The sequence below is a fragment of the Aegilops tauschii genome, chromosome 2 (genome assembly GCF_002575655.3).
Source record: "Aegilops tauschii subsp. strangulata cultivar AL8/78 chromosome 2, Aet v6.0, whole genome shotgun sequence".
In the NCBI taxonomy this organism is placed as follows: Eukaryota; Viridiplantae; Streptophyta; class Magnoliopsida; order Poales; family Poaceae; genus Aegilops; species Aegilops tauschii.
Window position 1 is genome coordinate 544883265 of NC_053036.3, and position 20061 is coordinate 544903325.

At 45.9% G+C, this 20061-nt stretch overlaps 1 protein-coding gene and 1 long non-coding RNA gene across 2 annotated transcripts; both read right to left on the reverse strand.

Annotated features, from left to right (window-relative positions):
- Positions 1–1255: 1255 nt before the first annotated feature.
- LOC109737547 (large ribosomal subunit protein uL30y) lies at positions 1256–3563 on the reverse strand. The gene is made up of 7 exons (XM_020296678.4): positions 3429–3563; positions 3162–3341; positions 2559–2656; positions 2404–2461; positions 2222–2301; positions 1718–1820; positions 1256–1639 (listed from the first exon to the last, which is right to left on the reverse strand). The coding sequence occupies exons 2-7, from the start codon at positions 3339–3341 to the stop codon at positions 1424–1426; spliced, it is 735 nt and encodes a 244-aa protein (XP_020152267.1). The 5' UTR covers positions 3429–3563; the 3' UTR covers positions 1256–1423.
- Positions 3564–9207: 5644 nt separating this feature from the next.
- On the reverse strand, positions 9208–9643 carry LOC141041767 (uncharacterized). The gene is made up of 2 exons (XR_012203277.1): positions 9507–9643; positions 9208–9444 (listed from the first exon to the last, which is right to left on the reverse strand). It is a non-coding gene; the product is annotated as an uncharacterized lncRNA (long non-coding RNA).
- Positions 9644–20061: the final 10418 nt, after the last annotated feature.

Here is a 20061-nt window from a genome sequence, read left to right on the forward strand (position 1 = left end):
CCAATGCAGTTGAAGCATATCAAGGTCGAACCACTATCCAGTGAGGTGTATTACTCTGGATGACATCATGTCAAGTGTTCATATCCAAGTGCATGTCGATATGTGGCTCTGTTGCAGTTGAAGTGTGTCACAGTCAAACCATTGTCCAGTGTGGTGTATTACTCTGGGTGAAATTGTGTGTGAAGAAAAGATGGCATGCTGTATTGTGCATGTCTCGACAAGAGATGAAGCTTGAGCATGTAGTAGAATGGTAATCAACAAAGGTGGGTGCGTCAAGTGAAGTCATATCTCTACGTGAGCTCGTGTGGTCTCAGCCGGTATTTAAGGAGGGAGCTAGCGCAGTCGGGTTGTCCCAGTCAATGCATTGAGTTGCATGGACAAGTCATGGATCTTAAACAAGTCAGCATTCGAGGGAGTACAAGAGATGACAAGTAACAAAGATTGTTGGAAATACTCTTTACCCTGATAAAGCCCGTTTTGATGTCGTTGTTTGCTAGCTTGCCATGTTTGTGAGTCGGAGATTGAACAGGTTTTGCTACTACGTACTACTGCTATAAATATAAGGTGTTTGGAATGGTCCATTGTCATGATGAACTTAGTTGCGGTAGGTTTATGTTTAAGTCCTTTGACTAGTCATGTTGCTGTCCTGTTGGGAGTTGCGGTAGGTCTAGGTTCAAGTCCTTTGACGAGTAGTTATGTTGCTGTCATGTTCCTAGGTGTGCGTGTATATATAAGCACACTATGGGCCGAAGCTTTTTAACTATGTGAAATTGTACCAGAAATGCCAACTAGAGAGAAACAAGGAAACGAAACAGATGACACGACATGTATCCTTGGTTAAAATTGTGTTCGCATCATAGCCGGTGGGAGAAATCCAATAAGGAATCCAGCATGTTATGAACCTTTTGGATTTGGAGGCATCAGGAATGAGGCTTAAACTGCCGACGTCATTCCCACTGCATGAGCGCCAATCCCCTTTCCCGATGCATCGATGCGACAGACCGGTGGGCTACAAACTGGATGCATCGATAATAAGAACAGTGCAGGAGCAGCAACAGACTGTAAACACAGTAGTGCAAGTGACTCCTGTATACAAAGCAAATTAAGTAGCCTCCAGTTTAGAGGAAATTAGCACAAGGTTGCATTCTATAGCTCAAATATGGCAAAGGCAGCCGGGCAGAATGTGTAACCGACTATCATAATACAAATAGTATATCCTTGATAACAGAAACAAAAGCACGTTTGCGACCCACAGTAAAAGCATTAATAATGAATCGAACCCTCTAGAGGAAATGTGAGATTTCATCCAAACATGTCTAGTTCTGAATACAAAAAACGCATGCATATTCATCATCCACTTCCTAATGTGAAAACAAGTTTATCCTTCCAACACAGGCTATTATCATCAAGTAGCTCATTCAACCTAGTTCATCCTTCTAACAAGCTGGTTGATGTAGTTCTCACGGTTCCCAGCGTCACCACCCTCGACGTAGTGGTTCCTCTTCTTCTTCAGGCCACCGAGCGGAGCCTTGAGCTTGAATGGCCACAGGAAGTTGTTCGCCTCCTTAAAGTGTGGGCCGACGGTCAAGATCTCGTGCACAAGGTCCTCAATGCAGATGATGTTGTGCTTCCCCAAACCCTGGTAAGAGGCAATGATTCAACTTAGCATGGACATGCACAATAGATGGACGCAGGGCCTATGGTTGAAGAAACAAACCTCCTCGATGACTTTGTTGTTGGCCAGAGGGATCCTTTGCTTGTTGAGCTTTCCGTAACCTCTCTTGTAGATCAGCTCCCTGACACTCTTGAGGTTAGGGTACCTACACAGATCATGAATTATACTAGTCAGCAACAATGCAACATCATAACAAGTCTCTAGTTCATCTGAGTTTATTACTTGAAATCTTGGTTGATGGCACTACATATGAGAAAAATGATTGCCTATAGTTTGTGCCAACATTTAACATCACCAGCTAAACTAACATAATTGCTTGGGAGTGAATAAAGCAAGGATGGTTCAGGTTTCAGACTAAACTTTTTCAAAAGACTTTGTAAGTGGCTAAACAAGATCGCCTGAAGCAGTAAAATTGCATAGTAGACGGTAGATAACACAGTGGTAAATTCATCCAACCAAAGACCAGGTACAAATTATTTTACATTAGGAAACAAGACAACAGGAATGCATTTAATCAAGACTCAAAAAGGTAGACAGGTAACAGACCCGTAGGCAACATATGGCTCAACCCGACGCAGCATGTTAATGGTGGCCTTGTTGACCTTAAGGAACACACCATTAAAAATCTGTAGAAGTAAATTTTAGCAGTGAGCATCAGTAATCATTTTCAGAAGTAGATGTATCAAGCAACATGTCCATTCACAGGACCAATTAATTGATCAACCCACCTGCCTCAAACGCAAAAGCTGCAAGATCTTCTTGGTCTTTGGGTGCATTGCATTGATACTGTAGTGCAACGTTTCAGAAAATTAGCATCAAACCATGTGCACAGAAACCCAAATCAATGCAGATAGCGATGATCAAGTGGCAAGTGATGCCTTACCCACGGATACGGACGACAAACAGCAGCTTTGCCTCAGGACTGACATAGAACCCACCCTTCATCCGGGCCTCACGCTTAAGTTGCACCAGCTCCTTGTCCTGCTCGCAACACCCACATTAGCATATGTGGTAGTTAACAGAGTTTTCTTTTGTTACTGAGAGCCCGTTTATTAATGATTCCATCAGGCAGAAACACAAACATGTCAATGATCAATCGAGCTAGATTAGACCTATGTGGTAGTGTTGTACATATGTTGGACTACATCAAAACAAACAGAATCTGAAGGAATTAAACAAAACTAACACGAATATACATGGATATCAGTTGACTCGCAGTAATGCACAGCTCAAAAGCATACAAAAATGGACAGGTATGAACAAATCTTGCATATAGAACTGCTAAACTCCGATCACTCCTTTTCCCTATCGACCGAAGACAAGTAAAGCATATGTAGTTGATACAGTCCAAATTCGATTTTGCACCGCCCCAAAACCTAATCAGTGGTACAACGGCACATCGCACGTTTGCAACTAAAGGATACAATACACAGCCACGAACGAGCAAGGGGCATTGGATCGAGCGAGACATGGGCAGCGATCTGACCTGGGCCTCATACTCCCCGGCGTACTGCTCCGCGCGGGCGTAGATGACCTTGGTGTTCTCGGCGGCCTTTATCTTCTCGGCGGCAACCTTCTGCTTCTTCTCGGCGGCCCAGACCTCTTCCCTCCTCCTCTTTAGGATCACCTTCTCGGGCACCGCCACCTTCGCCGCCTCGGAGGCCATCTGCGCGGACGCAACCAGCCACAGATCCCTCAGGCTTAGATCGAGACGGGGAGGGAACGGCGGCGAGTTCAGGAGACCGGTGCTTACCTCGACGGGCTGCGCTTCGTGGGAGAGGAGACGGCGAGGGTATGAGGAGAGGCGGCGGCGGCGGTGACGGGGTTGAATGCGCGGATTAAGTAGGAGGGGTTTCGCTTGCTAGGGTTCGGGAGGCGGATCCGACGGTCGCGAGTGAGCTTGATGGGCACGTGGATGGAGATGGAGTGTGCAAGGCCCAGGTAATGGCACACGGGCTCTCGTGGGCTTTGGGCCCCTGCTTCGTTTGCGGTTGTTACCAAATATTTTGTTCTTTTTCCACTTGAATAGCGAGCGAATGGGTTTTCCGGTACTTGGAGCGAATGGGGAGGAAACCCAAAAGAAACTAGACCTGTAACTTTTGTACTTCATCCGTAAACTAATATAATAGCGTTTATATCACTACTTTAGTAATCTAAATGCTCTTATATTAGTTTACGGATGCGACTAGGGAGCACACGTGTGCTCCCTAGCGTTCCCGAGCACACACCTAAAAAAGGTAAGTTTTGTTCTAATGCTATGATGAAAAATTCACTCCAAAATAGAAAAGATCTTGTTCCATATGCAATTATTATGTGTGTTTAAAATTTTCAAAAAGTCATAACTTTTGAACTGAGCATTAGAATTAAGATTCATTTTCACCGTCAGATTCTTAGCGCCGAGCTCTTCAAAACTAGATCCTATATTGATATGTTTCGACGAACTTTTTTTCCTCGGGCAACTTTGGTGCCACGGAGAGGCGACTTTTACTACAACAAGCAACTTTTGGTTAGTTGTTTATCACATAATTCTGATGTTCTGTTAAGTTGGCTACGTTGACTACCAAATTGCCTGTCATCATCTGTAGGTTGTCTACCATGACTACCTATCAACTTTGGTGCTATATGAAGCACCTTGTTGCCCGGTTGCCTATCATGACTACCTATCCACTCAATGCTCTTATAAATTGGCTATCATGACCTTCAAGTTGCCTAGTGTCTATCACGATATTGTTAAGGAACGTACCCAGCCGCCGCCTCCCCAAAACTAGGGTTCTTTGGTCCATCCCGTCTCCGGTCGCCTTAGGGCCATGGAGGCGGAGTGGATCTCGGCCTTTGCCGGTGGGAGGGCTCCGCTTTCATATCTTTTTTCGAACTTTGTTAGGGTTTGTGTCCTGCTCAGGAAGGCGAGACGGCGGCGGCTCCCTGAAGAAGGAATAAAGGTCTCCCCGTCTAGTCCCCGTTCCGGTGATGTGTGTAGCATCATCGGTGGGCGTGTGGAGGTGTGTCTCCGGCGGATCTGTCTTTGGTGGATTTGCTCGGATCTGTTCGTCGTTCGTCTTCGTTCGTGTGTCTTCAGGTTGGATCCTTTTGGTCTACACTCTTCATCTGCGGCGGTTGCTGTTCTGGTGTGTTGGTTCCATGGGGCCTTAGCACGACGACTTCCCAACTGTCCACTACAACAATGTTTGCCCGGCTCTCGCAAGGGAGGGGCGATGACAGCGGCGCGCCTTCGGCTCACTTCAGTGCTTGTAGTCGTCGCTAGGTGGTCTACGGTTATGGATGTAATTTTTATTATTTCTAGTGTCTGTTGTACTACCATGATTGAAGCTGAATAGATTGAAAGTTTTTTCAAAAAAAAAAGTTGCCTAGTGTCACCTAGGAAGTTGCTTTTGGCGAACTTGCTTTTCTCAAGCGACTTTGCTGCCACAGAGAAGCAACTTTTGAACTACAGTAGGCAAATTTTGGTTAGGTTGTGTATCATGATAACCTATCATCCTGATGTTTTTTTGAATTGGCTATGATGACTATCAAATTGCCTAACATCGCCTATAAGTTGCCTAGCGTCAACTATGAAGCTGCTTTCGGCGAACTTTTTTTCTCAAGCAACTTTGGTGTCACGGATAAGGCAACTTTCGTACTACAGTAGGCAACTTTCTGTTATGTATCATGGTCATCTATCATCTCAATATTCTTGTGAGTTGGCTATGATGACTACCAAATTGCCTCGCATCACCTATAGGTTGCCTAGCGTCAACTATGAAGTTCTTTTAGATGAACTTTTTCTCTCAAGCAACTTTGGTGCCACAGAGAGACAACTTTTGTACTACAGTAGGTAACTTTCAGTTACTTTGTGTACCATGGCCATCTATCATCCTAATGTTCTTTTGAGTTGGCTACAATGACTACCTAATTTTCTAGCATCATTTGTAAGTTGTCTATCATGACTACCTATCAACTTTGGTGATACATGATGCACCTTGTTGCCAGGTTGCCTATCATGACTACCTATCGACTCAATGCTCTTACAAAGTTGGCTATCACGACCGTCAATTTTCTTAGTGTCACCTATGAAATTGCCTTTGATGGAAAAAATCTCAAGCAACTTTCGTACCATAGAGAGGCAACTTTTGTATTACAGTAAGCAACTTTAGCTTAGGTCGTATATCATGGTCACCTATATATCATCCCAATGTTCTTTTGAGTTGACTACGTTGACTACCAAGTTACCTACCATAACCTATAAGTTGCCTACCAAGCTTTCTACCATCACTTTTGACGAATTAACTAGTACACATTAGAGCATCTACAACCACATATGACAAATATGGCCCTTCAAACGCTCGCGGACGCGCCCGGGCGCATCCGCGGGCAGTGACCGGGCACACCTTAAATTTTACTTGTTGCATCCGGGCATCTCATACTAGATTTATATCAATACAAAGACATGCAAAAGGAAGTAGGACCTACATACTATGTCGATCCTAACTACTCGTCAGAGATCACGACGATCTCCGTGCCCGGCTCTGGCAGCATGGACAGTTGCAGCTCCGGCTCCTCCGGCTGCTCCGCTACGGCCTCCTCCGCCTCTATCTTCGCGTCGAGTTCGATGAAGAGCGCAACGGACTCCGCCTGCTCCCGCCGGAGGAACGCCCGGTTGGCCTCCACATAGGCCTCATCCTGGATGGACTCCATGTTGGAAATATGCCCTAGAGGCAATAATAAAATGGTTATTATTATATTTCCTTGTTCATGATAATTGTCTATTGTTCATGCTATAATTGTGTTATCCGGAAATCGTAATACATGTGTGAATACATAGACCACAACGTGTCCCTAGTAAGCCTCTAGTTGACTAGCTCGTTGATCAACAGATAGTCATGGTTTCCTGACTATGGACATTGGATGTCATTGATAACGGGATCACATCATTAGGAGAATGATGATGGACAAGACCTAATCCTAAGCATAGCACAAAAGATCGTGTAGTTCGTTTGCTAGAGCTTTTCCAATGTCAAGTATCATTTCCTTAGACCATGAGATCGTGCAACTCCCGGATGCCGTAGGAGTGCTTTGGGTGTGCCAAACGTCACAACGTAACTGGGTGGCTATAAAGGTGCACTATGGGTATCTCCGAAAGTGTCTGTTGGGTTGGCATGAATCGAGACTGGGATTTGTCACTCCGTATGACGGAGAGGTATCTCTGGGCCCACTCGGTAATGCATCATCATAATGAGCTCAATGCGACTAAGGAGTTAGCCACGGGATCATGCATTACGGTACGAGTAAAGTGACTTGCCGGTAACGAGATTGAACAAGGTATTGGGATACCGACGATCGAATCTCGGGCAAGTAACGTACCGATTGACAAAGGGAATTGTATACGGGATTGATTGAATCCTCGACATCGTGGTTCATCCGATGAGATCATCGTGGAACATGTGGGAGCCAACATGGGTATCCAGATCCTGCTGTTGGTTATTGACCGGAGAGGCGTCTCGGTCATGTCTGCATGTCTCCCGAACCCGTAGGGTCTACACACTTAAGGTTCGTGACGCTAGGGTTGTAGAGATATTAGTATGCGGAAATCCGAAAGTTGTTCGGAGTCCCGGATGAGATCCCGGACGTCACGAGGAGTTCTGGAATGGTCCGGAGGTGAAGAATTATATAGGAAGTCCAGTTTCGGCCACCGGGAAAGTTTCGGGGGTTATCGGTATTGTACCGGGACCACCGGAAGGGTCCCGGGGGTTCACCGGGTGGGGCCACCTGTCCCGGAGGGCCCCATGGGCTGAAGTGGGAGGGTAACCAGCCCCTAGTGGGCTGGGGCGCCCCCCTTGGGCCTCCCCCTGCGCCTAGGGTTGGAAACCCTAGGGGTGGGGGGCGCCCCACTTGGCTTGGGGGGCAAGCCACCCCCCTTGGCCGCCGCCCCCCCCCCCCCTCAGATGGGATCTCCAGGCGGCCGGCGCCCCCCAGGGCCCCTATAAATAGTGGGGGGAGGGAGGGCAGCAGCACCACAGCCCCTGGCGCCTCCCTCTCCCCCTGCAACACCTCTCCCTCCCGCTTGTGCTTGGCGAAGCCCTGCCGGGATCCCCGCTACTTCCACCACCACGCCGTCGTGCTGCTGGATCTCCATCAACCTCTCCTTCCCCCTTGCTGGATCAAGAAGGAGGAGACGTCGCTGCTCCGTACGTGTGTTGAACGCGGAGGTGCCGTCCGTTCGGCGCTCGGTCATCGGTGATTTGGATCATGACGAGTACGACTCCATCAACCCCGTTCACTTGAACGCTTCCGCTCGCGATCTACAAGGGTATGTAGATGCACTCCTTTCCCCTCGTTGCTAGTATACTCCATAGATGGATCTTGGTGATGCGTAGAAAATTTTAAAATTCTGCAACGATCCCCAACACTCCAGGATGGCCTGCTGCTCGACCATCTCGTCGGACTGGGCGACGACGAACTCCGCCTCCGCCTGCTCAATGTTGAGGGCCGGCACCTGCTGGTCCAGCTCCTCCTGGCTCCTGCACCTCCATTGGAGCCATCTCCTCCTCCTCCTCTTCCGCGGCTCCTCCTCCTCCTCCTCCCGCTCCGGCGAGTCCGGAGGCAGCCCGACAGCGATGCGGGCGACGCGCACGGCTTGCATCGCCTGGATCTCTTGCTGGATCTCATAGCGACGCTCCGCCCACGCTCCGGCGTCAACTTGCACGAGCATCTCTAGCAACTACCTATCTTGTGTTGCGCTAATTTTTGTGCGAAAAAAGGCACAACACTCTCGGGGATGGATCTCTGGGCAACTTGCGCCAGCATCTCTAGCAACTACTTATCACAAGTTGGGCAAGCTTTTGGTGAAACCGCATCACTCATGAGAGTGGATCCCTAGGCAACTCATGTCACTATCTCCCACAACTAACTATCGCGTGTTGGGCATGTTTTGGGCACTTTCCTCCACAAACTCCTATTTAACCTTCCTATGGAATGGAGGAAATACATCTGATGCTATTAGATTTTCTACTGTCCAATCAATCAAAGTGTTGTGCTCATCCCGTGGATAGGTAGATGGATGCATAAGTATGAACTAGATTCACACAAGTGATTTCTCCCTTCCCGCGTCCAATTACAAAACAGACAAGGGACTGAGCTACATCCATGAATTACCTCCCGATGTTCAACAATGACTCTGGAGATCCCTTGGTTGTATAGAAAACTTTTACCGAGTGATTTAGGCAAGTACTATTTATATTGAGGCAACTTATTCCATTGGCAATTGCAACTTGTGTGCAAATCACAACAATTTGCTGCTTAAATAATGCTACTGATATAAAGTGCACAAATTTATTTACAGATTGCCTAACTTCAGCTTAGGTAAAGATTTCATAATTCAATGGGCCATCATATAGATTTTCGGGCAACTACCGTCTACCCAGTAAATGTTGGGCAAGTTTTGGTTGATAATAGCACACTATGCAACAAATGATATCCTGGTATCCTTGACTCATGACTTGTACCTTGCGAGTTGACCTATGGGAGCAAACAACACGTATGACTATGGTTTATATTTCACATAAGTTGAGAGGCCTTACAGAAGTAGTAGCTACGAGCACAACCGTACTGTCTTAACCTCTCAAAGTTTTACAGCAAAAGACTATCTATTTCTGTACCGACTGAGAAACTGTTGATTCCAAGTCAACAATCTTGAAGAAATTGTTGACCTTCCAGCCAGATCGCTGAATGGAGGAGGAAGAGGCGTCCTCGTAGGCGCCCTTGCAGCCAGATCACTGAAAATGGACCATATAAGATTGAGAAAAGAGAGAGTAAACTTCGAGACCAATAAATCAACCTTCAGTGCTACAGGCTACAGCATTTCTCTGAACATTGCTGGCTCATGCTGGCTGACGATCGCAGCGTACTGGCTCGGGATCTTCTCCAGCGCCTCGAGCGCGAACCGCTCCTCCTTCTCGGCGCGGGACATCTCCGCCGACATGATCTTGGTGAAATCTACAAACTGCAGCCTCCTCCATGCCGGGGCTGACGAGCCGCATCGATCAACGCACCTCCGCGCCGCTGGTGTACGTCCTGCCTCGCTGACCTTGATCCCGCCCCGCCCGCCGCCGCAGCGCGCCACCTCGAGCACGGAGCACCTCCATCGCGGATCTGGAATCATCGCCGTGGAACCAAGGGGCAGCTGAACACGAGGCTCCTCTTCCGGCTCTCTAGAAGCACCTGGTCGATATGGGGAAGGATAGGGAGAGGGGCGGGGTAGGACGGAGTGCGGAGCAGCGGGGCGAGGTCGCCGGTGGGAGGGGAAGGGGAGAGGCGAGGTCGTCGGTGCGAGGGACAGTGTTTCTCGCTCGCGTGGTCGGACCAGCCGACACGTCAGGCACGCGATTAAGATCCAACGGTTCAGAAGGGTGTGTGCTCGGGAGCTCTAAAAAAGTGCAGCTGCACTTTTTAGAATTTAGGTTAGTTTACAGAGGGAGTAGTTTTGTTAGCCCATGAAGGCAAATTTCGGCTTTCCCCGCCGTGATGACTTCTGGCATCAGTTTAACCAATGTTTTTGCCATCGTTATAAGTCGTTTTATAGTTTAATTTAAACTATCAAAACGACTTATATTTAGGAACAGAGGGAGTACTTGGATTTGAACCATTAAAATGCAACCCCTCAAAAAAATGAATGCAACATGTACAAAGGAGAATCAAATTTTCTAAAAAAAAAGAAGAGTAAAACAATTGATAATTTTTGCAGGCACAAACTAAAGTTCATTTGAATGCACACGGGGATGTTCTACGATGCATTTGGTACAATAGTAACCACTAAAGCTAGTTGCTTTGAAAGGTTTCCATAATTCGCTAGAGTATTATAAAAGTTTATCAGAAGTACAAAGCATCTCAAACTTTACAAAAATTACATTGAGATCTCCAGATCATTGAGCAACCATTACAGTCACCGAAACGAGCCGTCGACGTGTCGTTGTCGCCGCTACCTTACCAAAGCCGGCTTGACCTTATTGATGACAGCCGAAAAATGTTCATGCATGTGCCCCTAAGAATCAGGATCCACATACCTAGTGGTTGAACCCTTTATCTCTATACTTATAAAAGAGCAAACATTGTTTTCTCTAAACGCACCCCACTAAACATACACAGATCAATTGTGATCGCATGATTAGGCACATTAAACTCAATCTAACATGTGGACTTAACCTAATTCGATCTATCTTTGCACTTAGCAATTTACATTGACTGCCTGTACTGCACCGCTAAGGAAAATACAAAACTCCACCCATTGCTTAGTATTTACACCGCTATATGTATTGACTTAAAACAATAAGACTATTTTGTCGATCAATCTTGCACAACTTCAATTTTCTGAAGGAAAAAAAACAAATGCTCCACTAGTTAGTCATGTTTGCATGGTGCATCACTACAATTAAACTTTTCAGTTTGTAAGGTATAGTTTTCGCCTCAGTTCTTGTATCCCAGTCAGGATTACAACATGGTTAATAGCTCAATTTCATTTTCTTATAATGGCGTTAACCTTCTCAGGAAAATACATAAGCCATGTGGTGACTTATCATCGTATAGCTACGAAGATTCCAAAACTATTTAATGGGTCACTGTAATAAAAGAGTTTTTTTTGTGAAGTGATTCTATAAGAGTTGGAATGAGATATGGAAAAATATGCACTTCGGTTTTAAAATGGAGCAAGTTTTTTCTTGCAAATTAGAGGATGCATAGGAAAAAAATCTTTCACTTGCATGCAGCCTAAATAGAATCCTTATGCACAAAGTATAATAAACTTTTCATTTAAGGTATCTTAGAGAAAGAAGTCCAGGGCGGCCTAGGTGTTGCATTACTAGCATACAGGCTAATGCACTTTCACCTCCTTCTATACCCATTACTTTTTTTTGCGGGTGTTCTATACCCATTACTATGTTTACTTATTTGGGCAATTTAAACTGTTGTATGTGTTTTAAGGATATTTGTCATATTGTCAAAATTTAAGAATGTCGAGCCCTTAAAGAAATGTGTAGTGCTCATGTTATTGTTCCAAGTTGGCATATTGATGTTTTTGCCCAGTGAATAACAAGTATAATTATTTAAAAAAATCATTACAAATTTTATTTGGTTTACATGTTCTATTTTAATAATAAAGTAAGTCACTTTTCTTGCTTCCAGACATGTACGACACTTGTGGTGCAATAGCAGTACCGAATGGTCCAACTAGCATTTGTTTTGTCTTGTTTTACGGCTTAATCTTTGCGGTCAAGACATCTCTACACTTCTATAGTCTGACAATGGCCCCCTCTTTTCAAGAAACCACAGTGGTCTCTCACTAGTAGAAAACAGGGCTTTGGTTCGGCCAGAAAAGAGCATTAATCCCGGTTGCATTACGAACCGGGACTAATGTGAGCATTAGTCCCGGTTCGAGCGGCTAGGGCACCGTACAAGCATTAGTCCCGGTGCAAATGGGACCTTTAGTCCCGGTTGGTGCCACGAACCGGGACTAAAGGGTGCGATGCCCATTAGTACCGGTTCGTGGCACCAACCGGTACTAAAGGTTAGACCTTTAGTCCCGGTTCGAGCCACCAACCGGTACTAATGGGGTTTGAGGAATTAGTACCGGTTCATGGCACGAACCGGTACTAAAGGTCCCATTTTCAAACTCTACCCCCCCGGATCGCCTTTTCTGTTTTGTAAAAAGCAAAAGAAATTGATAAAAACTTCAAAAATTAAAATCCTTCCAGATGTAGTTATGTTACTACATGTACTAGTTAGGAAAATTTAAAAACTTAAATTTGGACATGTTTTGCAAAAAGTGTAGGGAAAATGTAAAACGGCTACAACTTTTGCATACGATGTCAGAAAAAAGTATAATATATCAAAATGTTCAGCACGAAAATCCGCATCCGATTTTGACGGCCTACGGCCTGTTTGCAAATTTTTAGAATCCTCAAATTCTAAAATGAAAAAAAGTTATGCTCAAATTTCTGTTTTTTTTTGAATTTTTGTTAAATCTGGTCAAACTATGGTCAAACTACTTATTCAAGAAGTATTAGTGTTACTAAATAATTATTAAAACTCAAACAGTGAAATGTGTGACTTCATGCTCAAACTAAATTCCTGAGGGTTAATAGGATTGACATCTTACTATTGTCAGGAAAACAAGTGCAGACTTGGAAACGAGGGAGAATAGAACCCGAAAGTTAAGCGTGCTCAGGCTGGAGTAGTGAGAGGATGGGTGACCGTCCGGAAAGCTAGATGATTTAGAATGATGAGGGGTGATTAGAGATTAGAGGGTAAATTGAGCAGTGATGAGGGGTGATTAGAGATTAGAGGTTAAAATAATTCAGAAATTTGAAAATAAAAAAAATCAAAAAAAAATAAAAAAAATCATAAAATTTCCTTTAGTACCGGTTGGTGTTACCAACCGGGACTAAAGGTGGACCTCCAGGCAGCAGCCACGTGGAGGGCCTTTAGTCCCGGTTCTAGTCCCGGTTCGTGTAAGAACCGGGACTAAAGGGGGAGGCTTTAGTAACGAGCCTTTAGTCCCGGTTCCAGAACCGGGACTAAAGGCCCTTATGAACCGGGACTAAAGGCCCTTTTTCTACTAGTGTCTTCTCAGTATTGTGGTTGACACCCAGTGGCGGAGCTAGGTAGAAACCGCTGGGGGGGCAAAGCTAAAACATGAGTGTTTGAGGGTGTAAAATACTAAAAAAATGTCTCTTCTATGTCCTCTTCCAAAAAAATTCTTCATAGTTTGGTACAAAGTTGGGGGGGGGGGAGGGGGGGCACAGCCCCACATAGCTCCGCCACTATTGACACCTAATTGTAATAATAGTTTTTGACTGAAGTTTGTTCATACTAAAACAGTTGGGTAGCCTTTTAGATTTAAGGGTTTTTATTATTTATGCCATCAGTTCTGTCCCACTTCTCAGTTTTGTCACTAGGATTTTCAACTGCTCAAAGTGTCATCGCTTCGTTAGACACATGCTAAAAAATGCCACTGGGTACCATTATTGTGTTGGGAATCGTAGCACAATTTTAAAATTTTCCTACGCTCACCAAGATGCATCTATGGAGTCTACTAGCAACGAGGGGAAAGGAGTGCATCTACATACCCTTGTAGATCGCGAGCGGAAGCGTTCCAATGAACGTGGATGACGGAGTCGTACTCGCCGTGATCCAAATCACCGATGACCGAGTGCCGAACGGACGGCACCTCCGCGTTCAACACACGTACGGTGCAGCGACGTCTCCTCCTTCTTGATCCAGCAAGGGGGAAGGAGAGGTTGATGGAGATCCAACAGCACGACGGCGTGGTGGTGGATGTAGCGGGTCTCGGCAGGGCTTCGCCGAGCTTCTGCGAGACGGAGAGGTGTAACAGGGGAGAGGGAGGCGCCCAAGGCTGTAGGTTGCTACCCTCCCTCCCCCCCATTACATAGGCCCCTGGGAGGGGGGGCGCCGGCCAGATCCCATCTAGGGTGGGGGGGCGGCGGCCAAAGGGGGGAAAGGGGTGCCTTGCCCCCCAAGGCAAGTGGGAAACCCCCCCACCCTAGGGTTCCCAACCCTAGGCGCATGGGGGGAGGCCCATGGGGGGGGGCGCCCAGCCCACTAGGGGCTGGTTCCCTTCCCACTTCAGCCCATGGGGCCCTCCGGGATAGGTGGCCACACCCGGTGGACCCCCGGGACCCTTCCGGTGGTCCCGGTACAATACCGGTAACCCCCGAAACTTTCCCGGTGGCCGAAACTTGACTTCCTATATATAATTCTTCACCTCCGGACCATTCCGGAACCTCTCGTGACGTCCGGGATCTCATCCGGGACTCCGAACAACTTTCGGGTTTCCGCATACATATATCTCTACAACCCTAGCGTCACCGAACCTTAAGTGTGTAGACCCTACGGGTTCGGGAGACATGCAGACATGACCGAGACGCCTCTCCGGTCAATAACCAACAGCGGGATCTGGATACCCTTGTTGGCTCCCACATGTTCCACGATGATCTTATCGGATGAACCACGGTGTCGAGGATTCAATCAATCCCGTATGCAATTCCCTTTGTTAATCGGTATGTTACTTGCCCGAGATTCGATCGTCGGTATCCCAATACCTTGTTCAATCTCGTTACTGGCAAGTCTCTTTACTCGTACCGCAATGCATGATCCCGTGACTAACGCCTTAGTCACATTGAGCTCATTATGATGATGCATTACCGAGTGGGCCCAGAGATACCTCTCCGTCACACGGAGTGACAAATCCCAGTCTCGATCCGTGCCAACCCAACAGACACTTTCGGAGATACCCGTAGTGCACCTTTATAGTCACCCAGTTACGTTGTGACGTTTGGCACACCCAAAGCACTCCTACGGTATCCGGGAGTTGCACGATCTCATGGTCTAAGGAAAAGATACTTGACATTGGAAAAGCTCTAGCAAACGAAACTACACGATCTTTTATGCTATGCTTAGGATTGGGTCTTGTCCATCACATCATTCTCCTAATGATGTGATCCCGTTATCAATGACATCCAATGTCCATAGTCAGGAAACCATGACTATCTGTTGATCAACGAGCTAGTCAACTAGAGGCTTACTAGGGACACGTTGTGGTCTATGTATTCACACATGTATTACGATTTCCGGACAATACAATTATAGCATGAACAATAGACGATTATCATGAACAAAGAAATATAATAATACCATTTATTATTGCCTCTAGGGCATATTTCCAACAGTCTCCCACTTGCACTAGAGTCAATAATCTAGTTACATTGTGATGAATCGAACACCCATTGCGTCCTGGTGTTGATCATGTTTTGCTCTAGGGAGAGGTTTAGTCAACGGATCTGCTACATTCAGGTCCGTATGGACTTTACAAATATCTATGTCTCCATTTTGAACACTTTCACGAATGGAGTTGAAGCGACGCTTGATATGCCTGGTCTTCCTGTGAAACCTGGGCTCCTTCGCAAGGGCAATAGCTCCAGTGTTGTCACAGAAGAGAGTCATCGGGCCCGACGCATTGGGAATCACCCCTAGGTCGGTAATGAACTCCTTCATCCAGACTGCTTCCTGTGCTGCCTCCGAGGCTGCCATGTACTCCGCTTCACATGTAGATCCCGCCACGACGCTTTGCTTGCAACTGCACCAGCTTACTGCTCCTCCATTCAAAATATACACGTATCCGGTTTGTGACTTCGAGTCATCCAGATCTGTGTCGAAGCTAGCGTCGACGTAACCCTTTACGACGAGCTCTTCATCACCTCCATAAACGAGAAACATATCCTTAGTCCTTTTCAGGTACTTCAGGATATTCTTGACCGTTGTCCAGTGTTCCATGCCGGGATTACTTTGGTATCTTCCTACCAAACTTACGGCAAGGTTTACACCAGGTCTGGTACACAGCATGGCATACATAATAGACCCTATGGCCGAGGCATAGGGGATGACACTCATCTTTCTATATCTTCTGCCGTGGTCGGGCATTGAGCCGTGCTCAATTGCACACCTTGCAATACAGGCAAGAACCCCTTCTTGGACCGATCCATACTGAACTTCTTCAATATCTTGTCAAGGTATGTACTCTGTGAAAGACCAATGAGGCGTCTTGATCTATCTCTATAGATCTTGATGCCTAATATATAAGCAGCTTCTCCAAGGTCCTTCATTGAAAAACACTTATTCAAATAGGCCTTTATACTTTCCAAGAATTCTATATCATTTCCCATCAATAGTATGTCATCCACATATAATATGAGAAATGCTACAGAGCTCCCACTCACATTCTTGTAAACACAGGCTTCTCCATAAGTCTGTGTAAACCCAAACGCTTTGATCATCTCATCAAAGCGAATATTCCAACTCCAAGATGCTTGCACCAGCCCATAGATTGAGCGCTGGAGCTTGCATACTTTGTTAGCATTCTTAGGATCGACAAAACCTTCCGGCTGCATCATATACAACTCTTCCTTAAGGAAGCCATTAAGGAATGCCGTTTTGACGTCCATCTGCCATATCTCATAATCATAGTATGCGACAATTGCTAACATGATTCGGACGGACTTCAGCTTCGCTACGGGTGAGAAAGTCTCATCGTAGTCAACCCCTTGAACTTGTCGATAACCCTTAGCGACAAGTCGAGCTTTGTAGATGGTCACATTACCATCTGCGTCCGTCTTCTTCTTAAAGATCCATTTGTTTTCTATGGCTCGCCGCTCATCGGGCAAGTCAGTCAAAGTCCATACTTTGTTTTCATACATGGATTCTATCTCGGATTTCATGGCTTCTAGCCATTTGTCGGAATCCGGGCCCGCCATCGCTTCTTCATAGTTCGAAGGTTCACCGTTGTCTAACAACATGATTTCCAGGACAGGGTTGCCGTACCTCTGGTGCGGAACGTGTCCTTGTGGACCTACGAAGTTCAGTAACTTGATCCGAAGCTTCATGATCATCATCATTAACTTCCTCCCCAGTCGGTGTAGGCACCACAGGAACATTTTCCCGCGCTGCGCTACTTTCCGGTTCGGAAGGGGTGACTATCACCTCATCAAGTTCCACTTCCTCCCACTCAATTCTTTCGAGATAAACTCCTTCTCCAGAAAGGACCCGTTCTTGGCAACGAAGATCTTGCCTTCGGATCTGAGGTAGAAGCTATACCCAATAGTTTCCTTAGGGTATCCTATGAAGACGCATTTTTCCGACTTGGGTTCGAGCTTTTCAGGTTGAAGTTTCTTGACATAAGCATCGCATCCCCAAACTTTTAGAAACGACAGCTTAGGTTTCTTCCCAAACCATAATTCATACGGTGTCGTCTCAACGGATTTCGACGGAGCCCTATTTAAAGTGAATGCGGCAGTCTCTAAAGCATAGCCCCAAAATGAGAGCGGTAAATCGGTAAGAGACATCATAGATCGCACCATATCCAATAGAGTGCGATTACGACGTTCGGACACACCATTTCTCTGAGGTGTTCCAGGCGGCGTGAGTTGTGAAACTATTCCACATTTCCTTAAGTGTGTACCAAATTCGTGACTTAAATATTCTCCACCACGATCTGATCGTAAGAATTTTATTTTCCTGTCACGTTGATTCTCAACTTCACTCTGAAATTCCTTGAACTTTTCAAAGGTTTCAGACTTGTGTTTCATTAGGTAGACATACCCATATCTACTTAAATCATCAGTGAGAGTGAGAACATAACGATATCCTCCGCGAGCCTCAACACTCATTGGACCACACACATCGGTATGTATGATTTCCAATAAGTTGGTTGCTCGCTCCATTGTTCCGGAGAACGGAGTCTTGGTCATCTTACCCATGAGGCATGGTTCGCACGTGTCAAATGATTCGTAATCAAGAGACTCCAAAAGTCCATCTGCATGGAGCTTCTTCATGCGCTTGACACCAATGTGACCAAGGCGGCAGTGCCACAAGTATGTGGGACTATCGTTATCAACTTTACATCTTTTGGTATTCACATTATGAACATGTGTAACATCACGTTCGAGATTCATCAAAAATAAACCATTGACCAGCGGGGCATGACCATAAAACATATCTCTCAAATAAATAGAACAACCATTATTCTCGGATTTAAATGAGTAGCCATCTCGAATTAAACGAGATCCAGATACAATGTTCATGCTCAAAGCTGGCACTAAATAACAATTATTGAGGTTTAAAACTAATCCCGTGGGTAGATGTAGAGGTAGCGTGCCAACGGCGATCACATCGACCTTGGAACCATTCCCGACGCGCATCGTCACCTCGTCCTTCGTCAGTCTCCGTTTATTCCGTAGTTCCTGTTTTGAGTTACAAATATGAGCAACCGCACCGGTATCAAATACCCAGGAGCTACTACGAGTACTGGTAAGGTACACATCAATTACATGTATATCACATATACCTTTGGTGTTGCCGGCCTTCTTCTTGTCTGCTAAGTATTTGGGGCAGTTCCGCTTCCAGTGACCACTTCCCTTGCAATAAAAGCACTCAGTCTCGGGCTTGGGTGCATTCTTTGACTTCTTCCCAGTAACTGGTTTACCGGGCGCGGCAACTCCCTTGCCGTCCTTCTTGAAGTTCTTCTTACCCTTGCCCTTCTTGAACTTAGTGGTTTTATTCACCATCAACACTTGATGTTCTTTTCTGATCTCCCCTTCCGCTGATTTCAGCATTGAATATACCTCAGGAATGGTCTTTTCCATCCCCTGCATATTGTAGTTCATCACAAAGCTCTTGTAGCTCGGTGGAAGCGACTGGAGGATTCTGTCAATGACCGCGTCATCCGGGAGATTAACTCCCAGCTGAGTCAAGCGGTTGTGCAACCCAGACATTCTGAGTATGTGCTCACTAACAGAACTATTCTCCTCCATTTTACAGCTGAAGAACTTGTCGGAGACATCATATCTCTCGACCCGGGCATGAGCTTGGAAAACCAATTTTAGCTCCTCGAACATCTCATATGCTCCATGTTTCTCAAAACGCTTTTGGAGACCCGGTTCTAGGCTGTAAAGCATGCCGCACTGAACGAGGGAGTAATCATCAGCACGTGATTGCCAAGCGTTCATAACGTCTTGGTTTTCTGGGATTGGTGCATCACCTAGCGGTGCTTCTAAGACATAATCTTTCTTGGCTACTATGAGGATGATCCTCAGGTTCCGGACCCAGTCCGTATAGTTGCTGCCATCATCTTTCAGCTTGGTTTTCTCTAGGAACGCGTTGAAATTGAGGACAACGTTGGCCATTAGATCTACAAGACATAGTGTAAAGATTTTAGACTAAGTTCATGATAATTAAGTTCATCTAATCAAATTATTTAATGAACTCCCACTCAGATAGACATCCCTCTAGTCATCTAAGTGAAACATGATCCGAGTTTAACTAGGCCGTGTCCGATCATCACGTGAGACGGACTAGTCAAGATCGGTGAACATCTCCATGTTGATCGTATCTTCTATACGACTCATGCTCGACCTTTCGGTCCTCCGTGTTCCGAGGCCATGTCTGTACATGCTAGGCTCGTCAAGTCAACCTAAGTGTATTGCGTGTGTTCTGAGGCCATGTCTGTACATGCTAGGCTCGTCAACACCCGTTGTATTCGAACGTTAGAATCTATCACACCCGATCATCACGTGGTGCTTCGAAACAACGAACCTTCGCAATGGTGCACAGTTAGGGTGAACACTTTCTTGAAATTATTATAAGGGATCATCTTACTTACTACCGTCGTTCTAAGCAAATAAGATGCAAAAACATGATAAACATCACATGCAATCAAATAGTGACATGATATGGCCAATATCATCATGCTCCTTTGATCTCCATCTTCGGGGCACCATGATCATCTTCGTCACCGGCATGACACCATGATCTCCATCATTGTGTCTTCA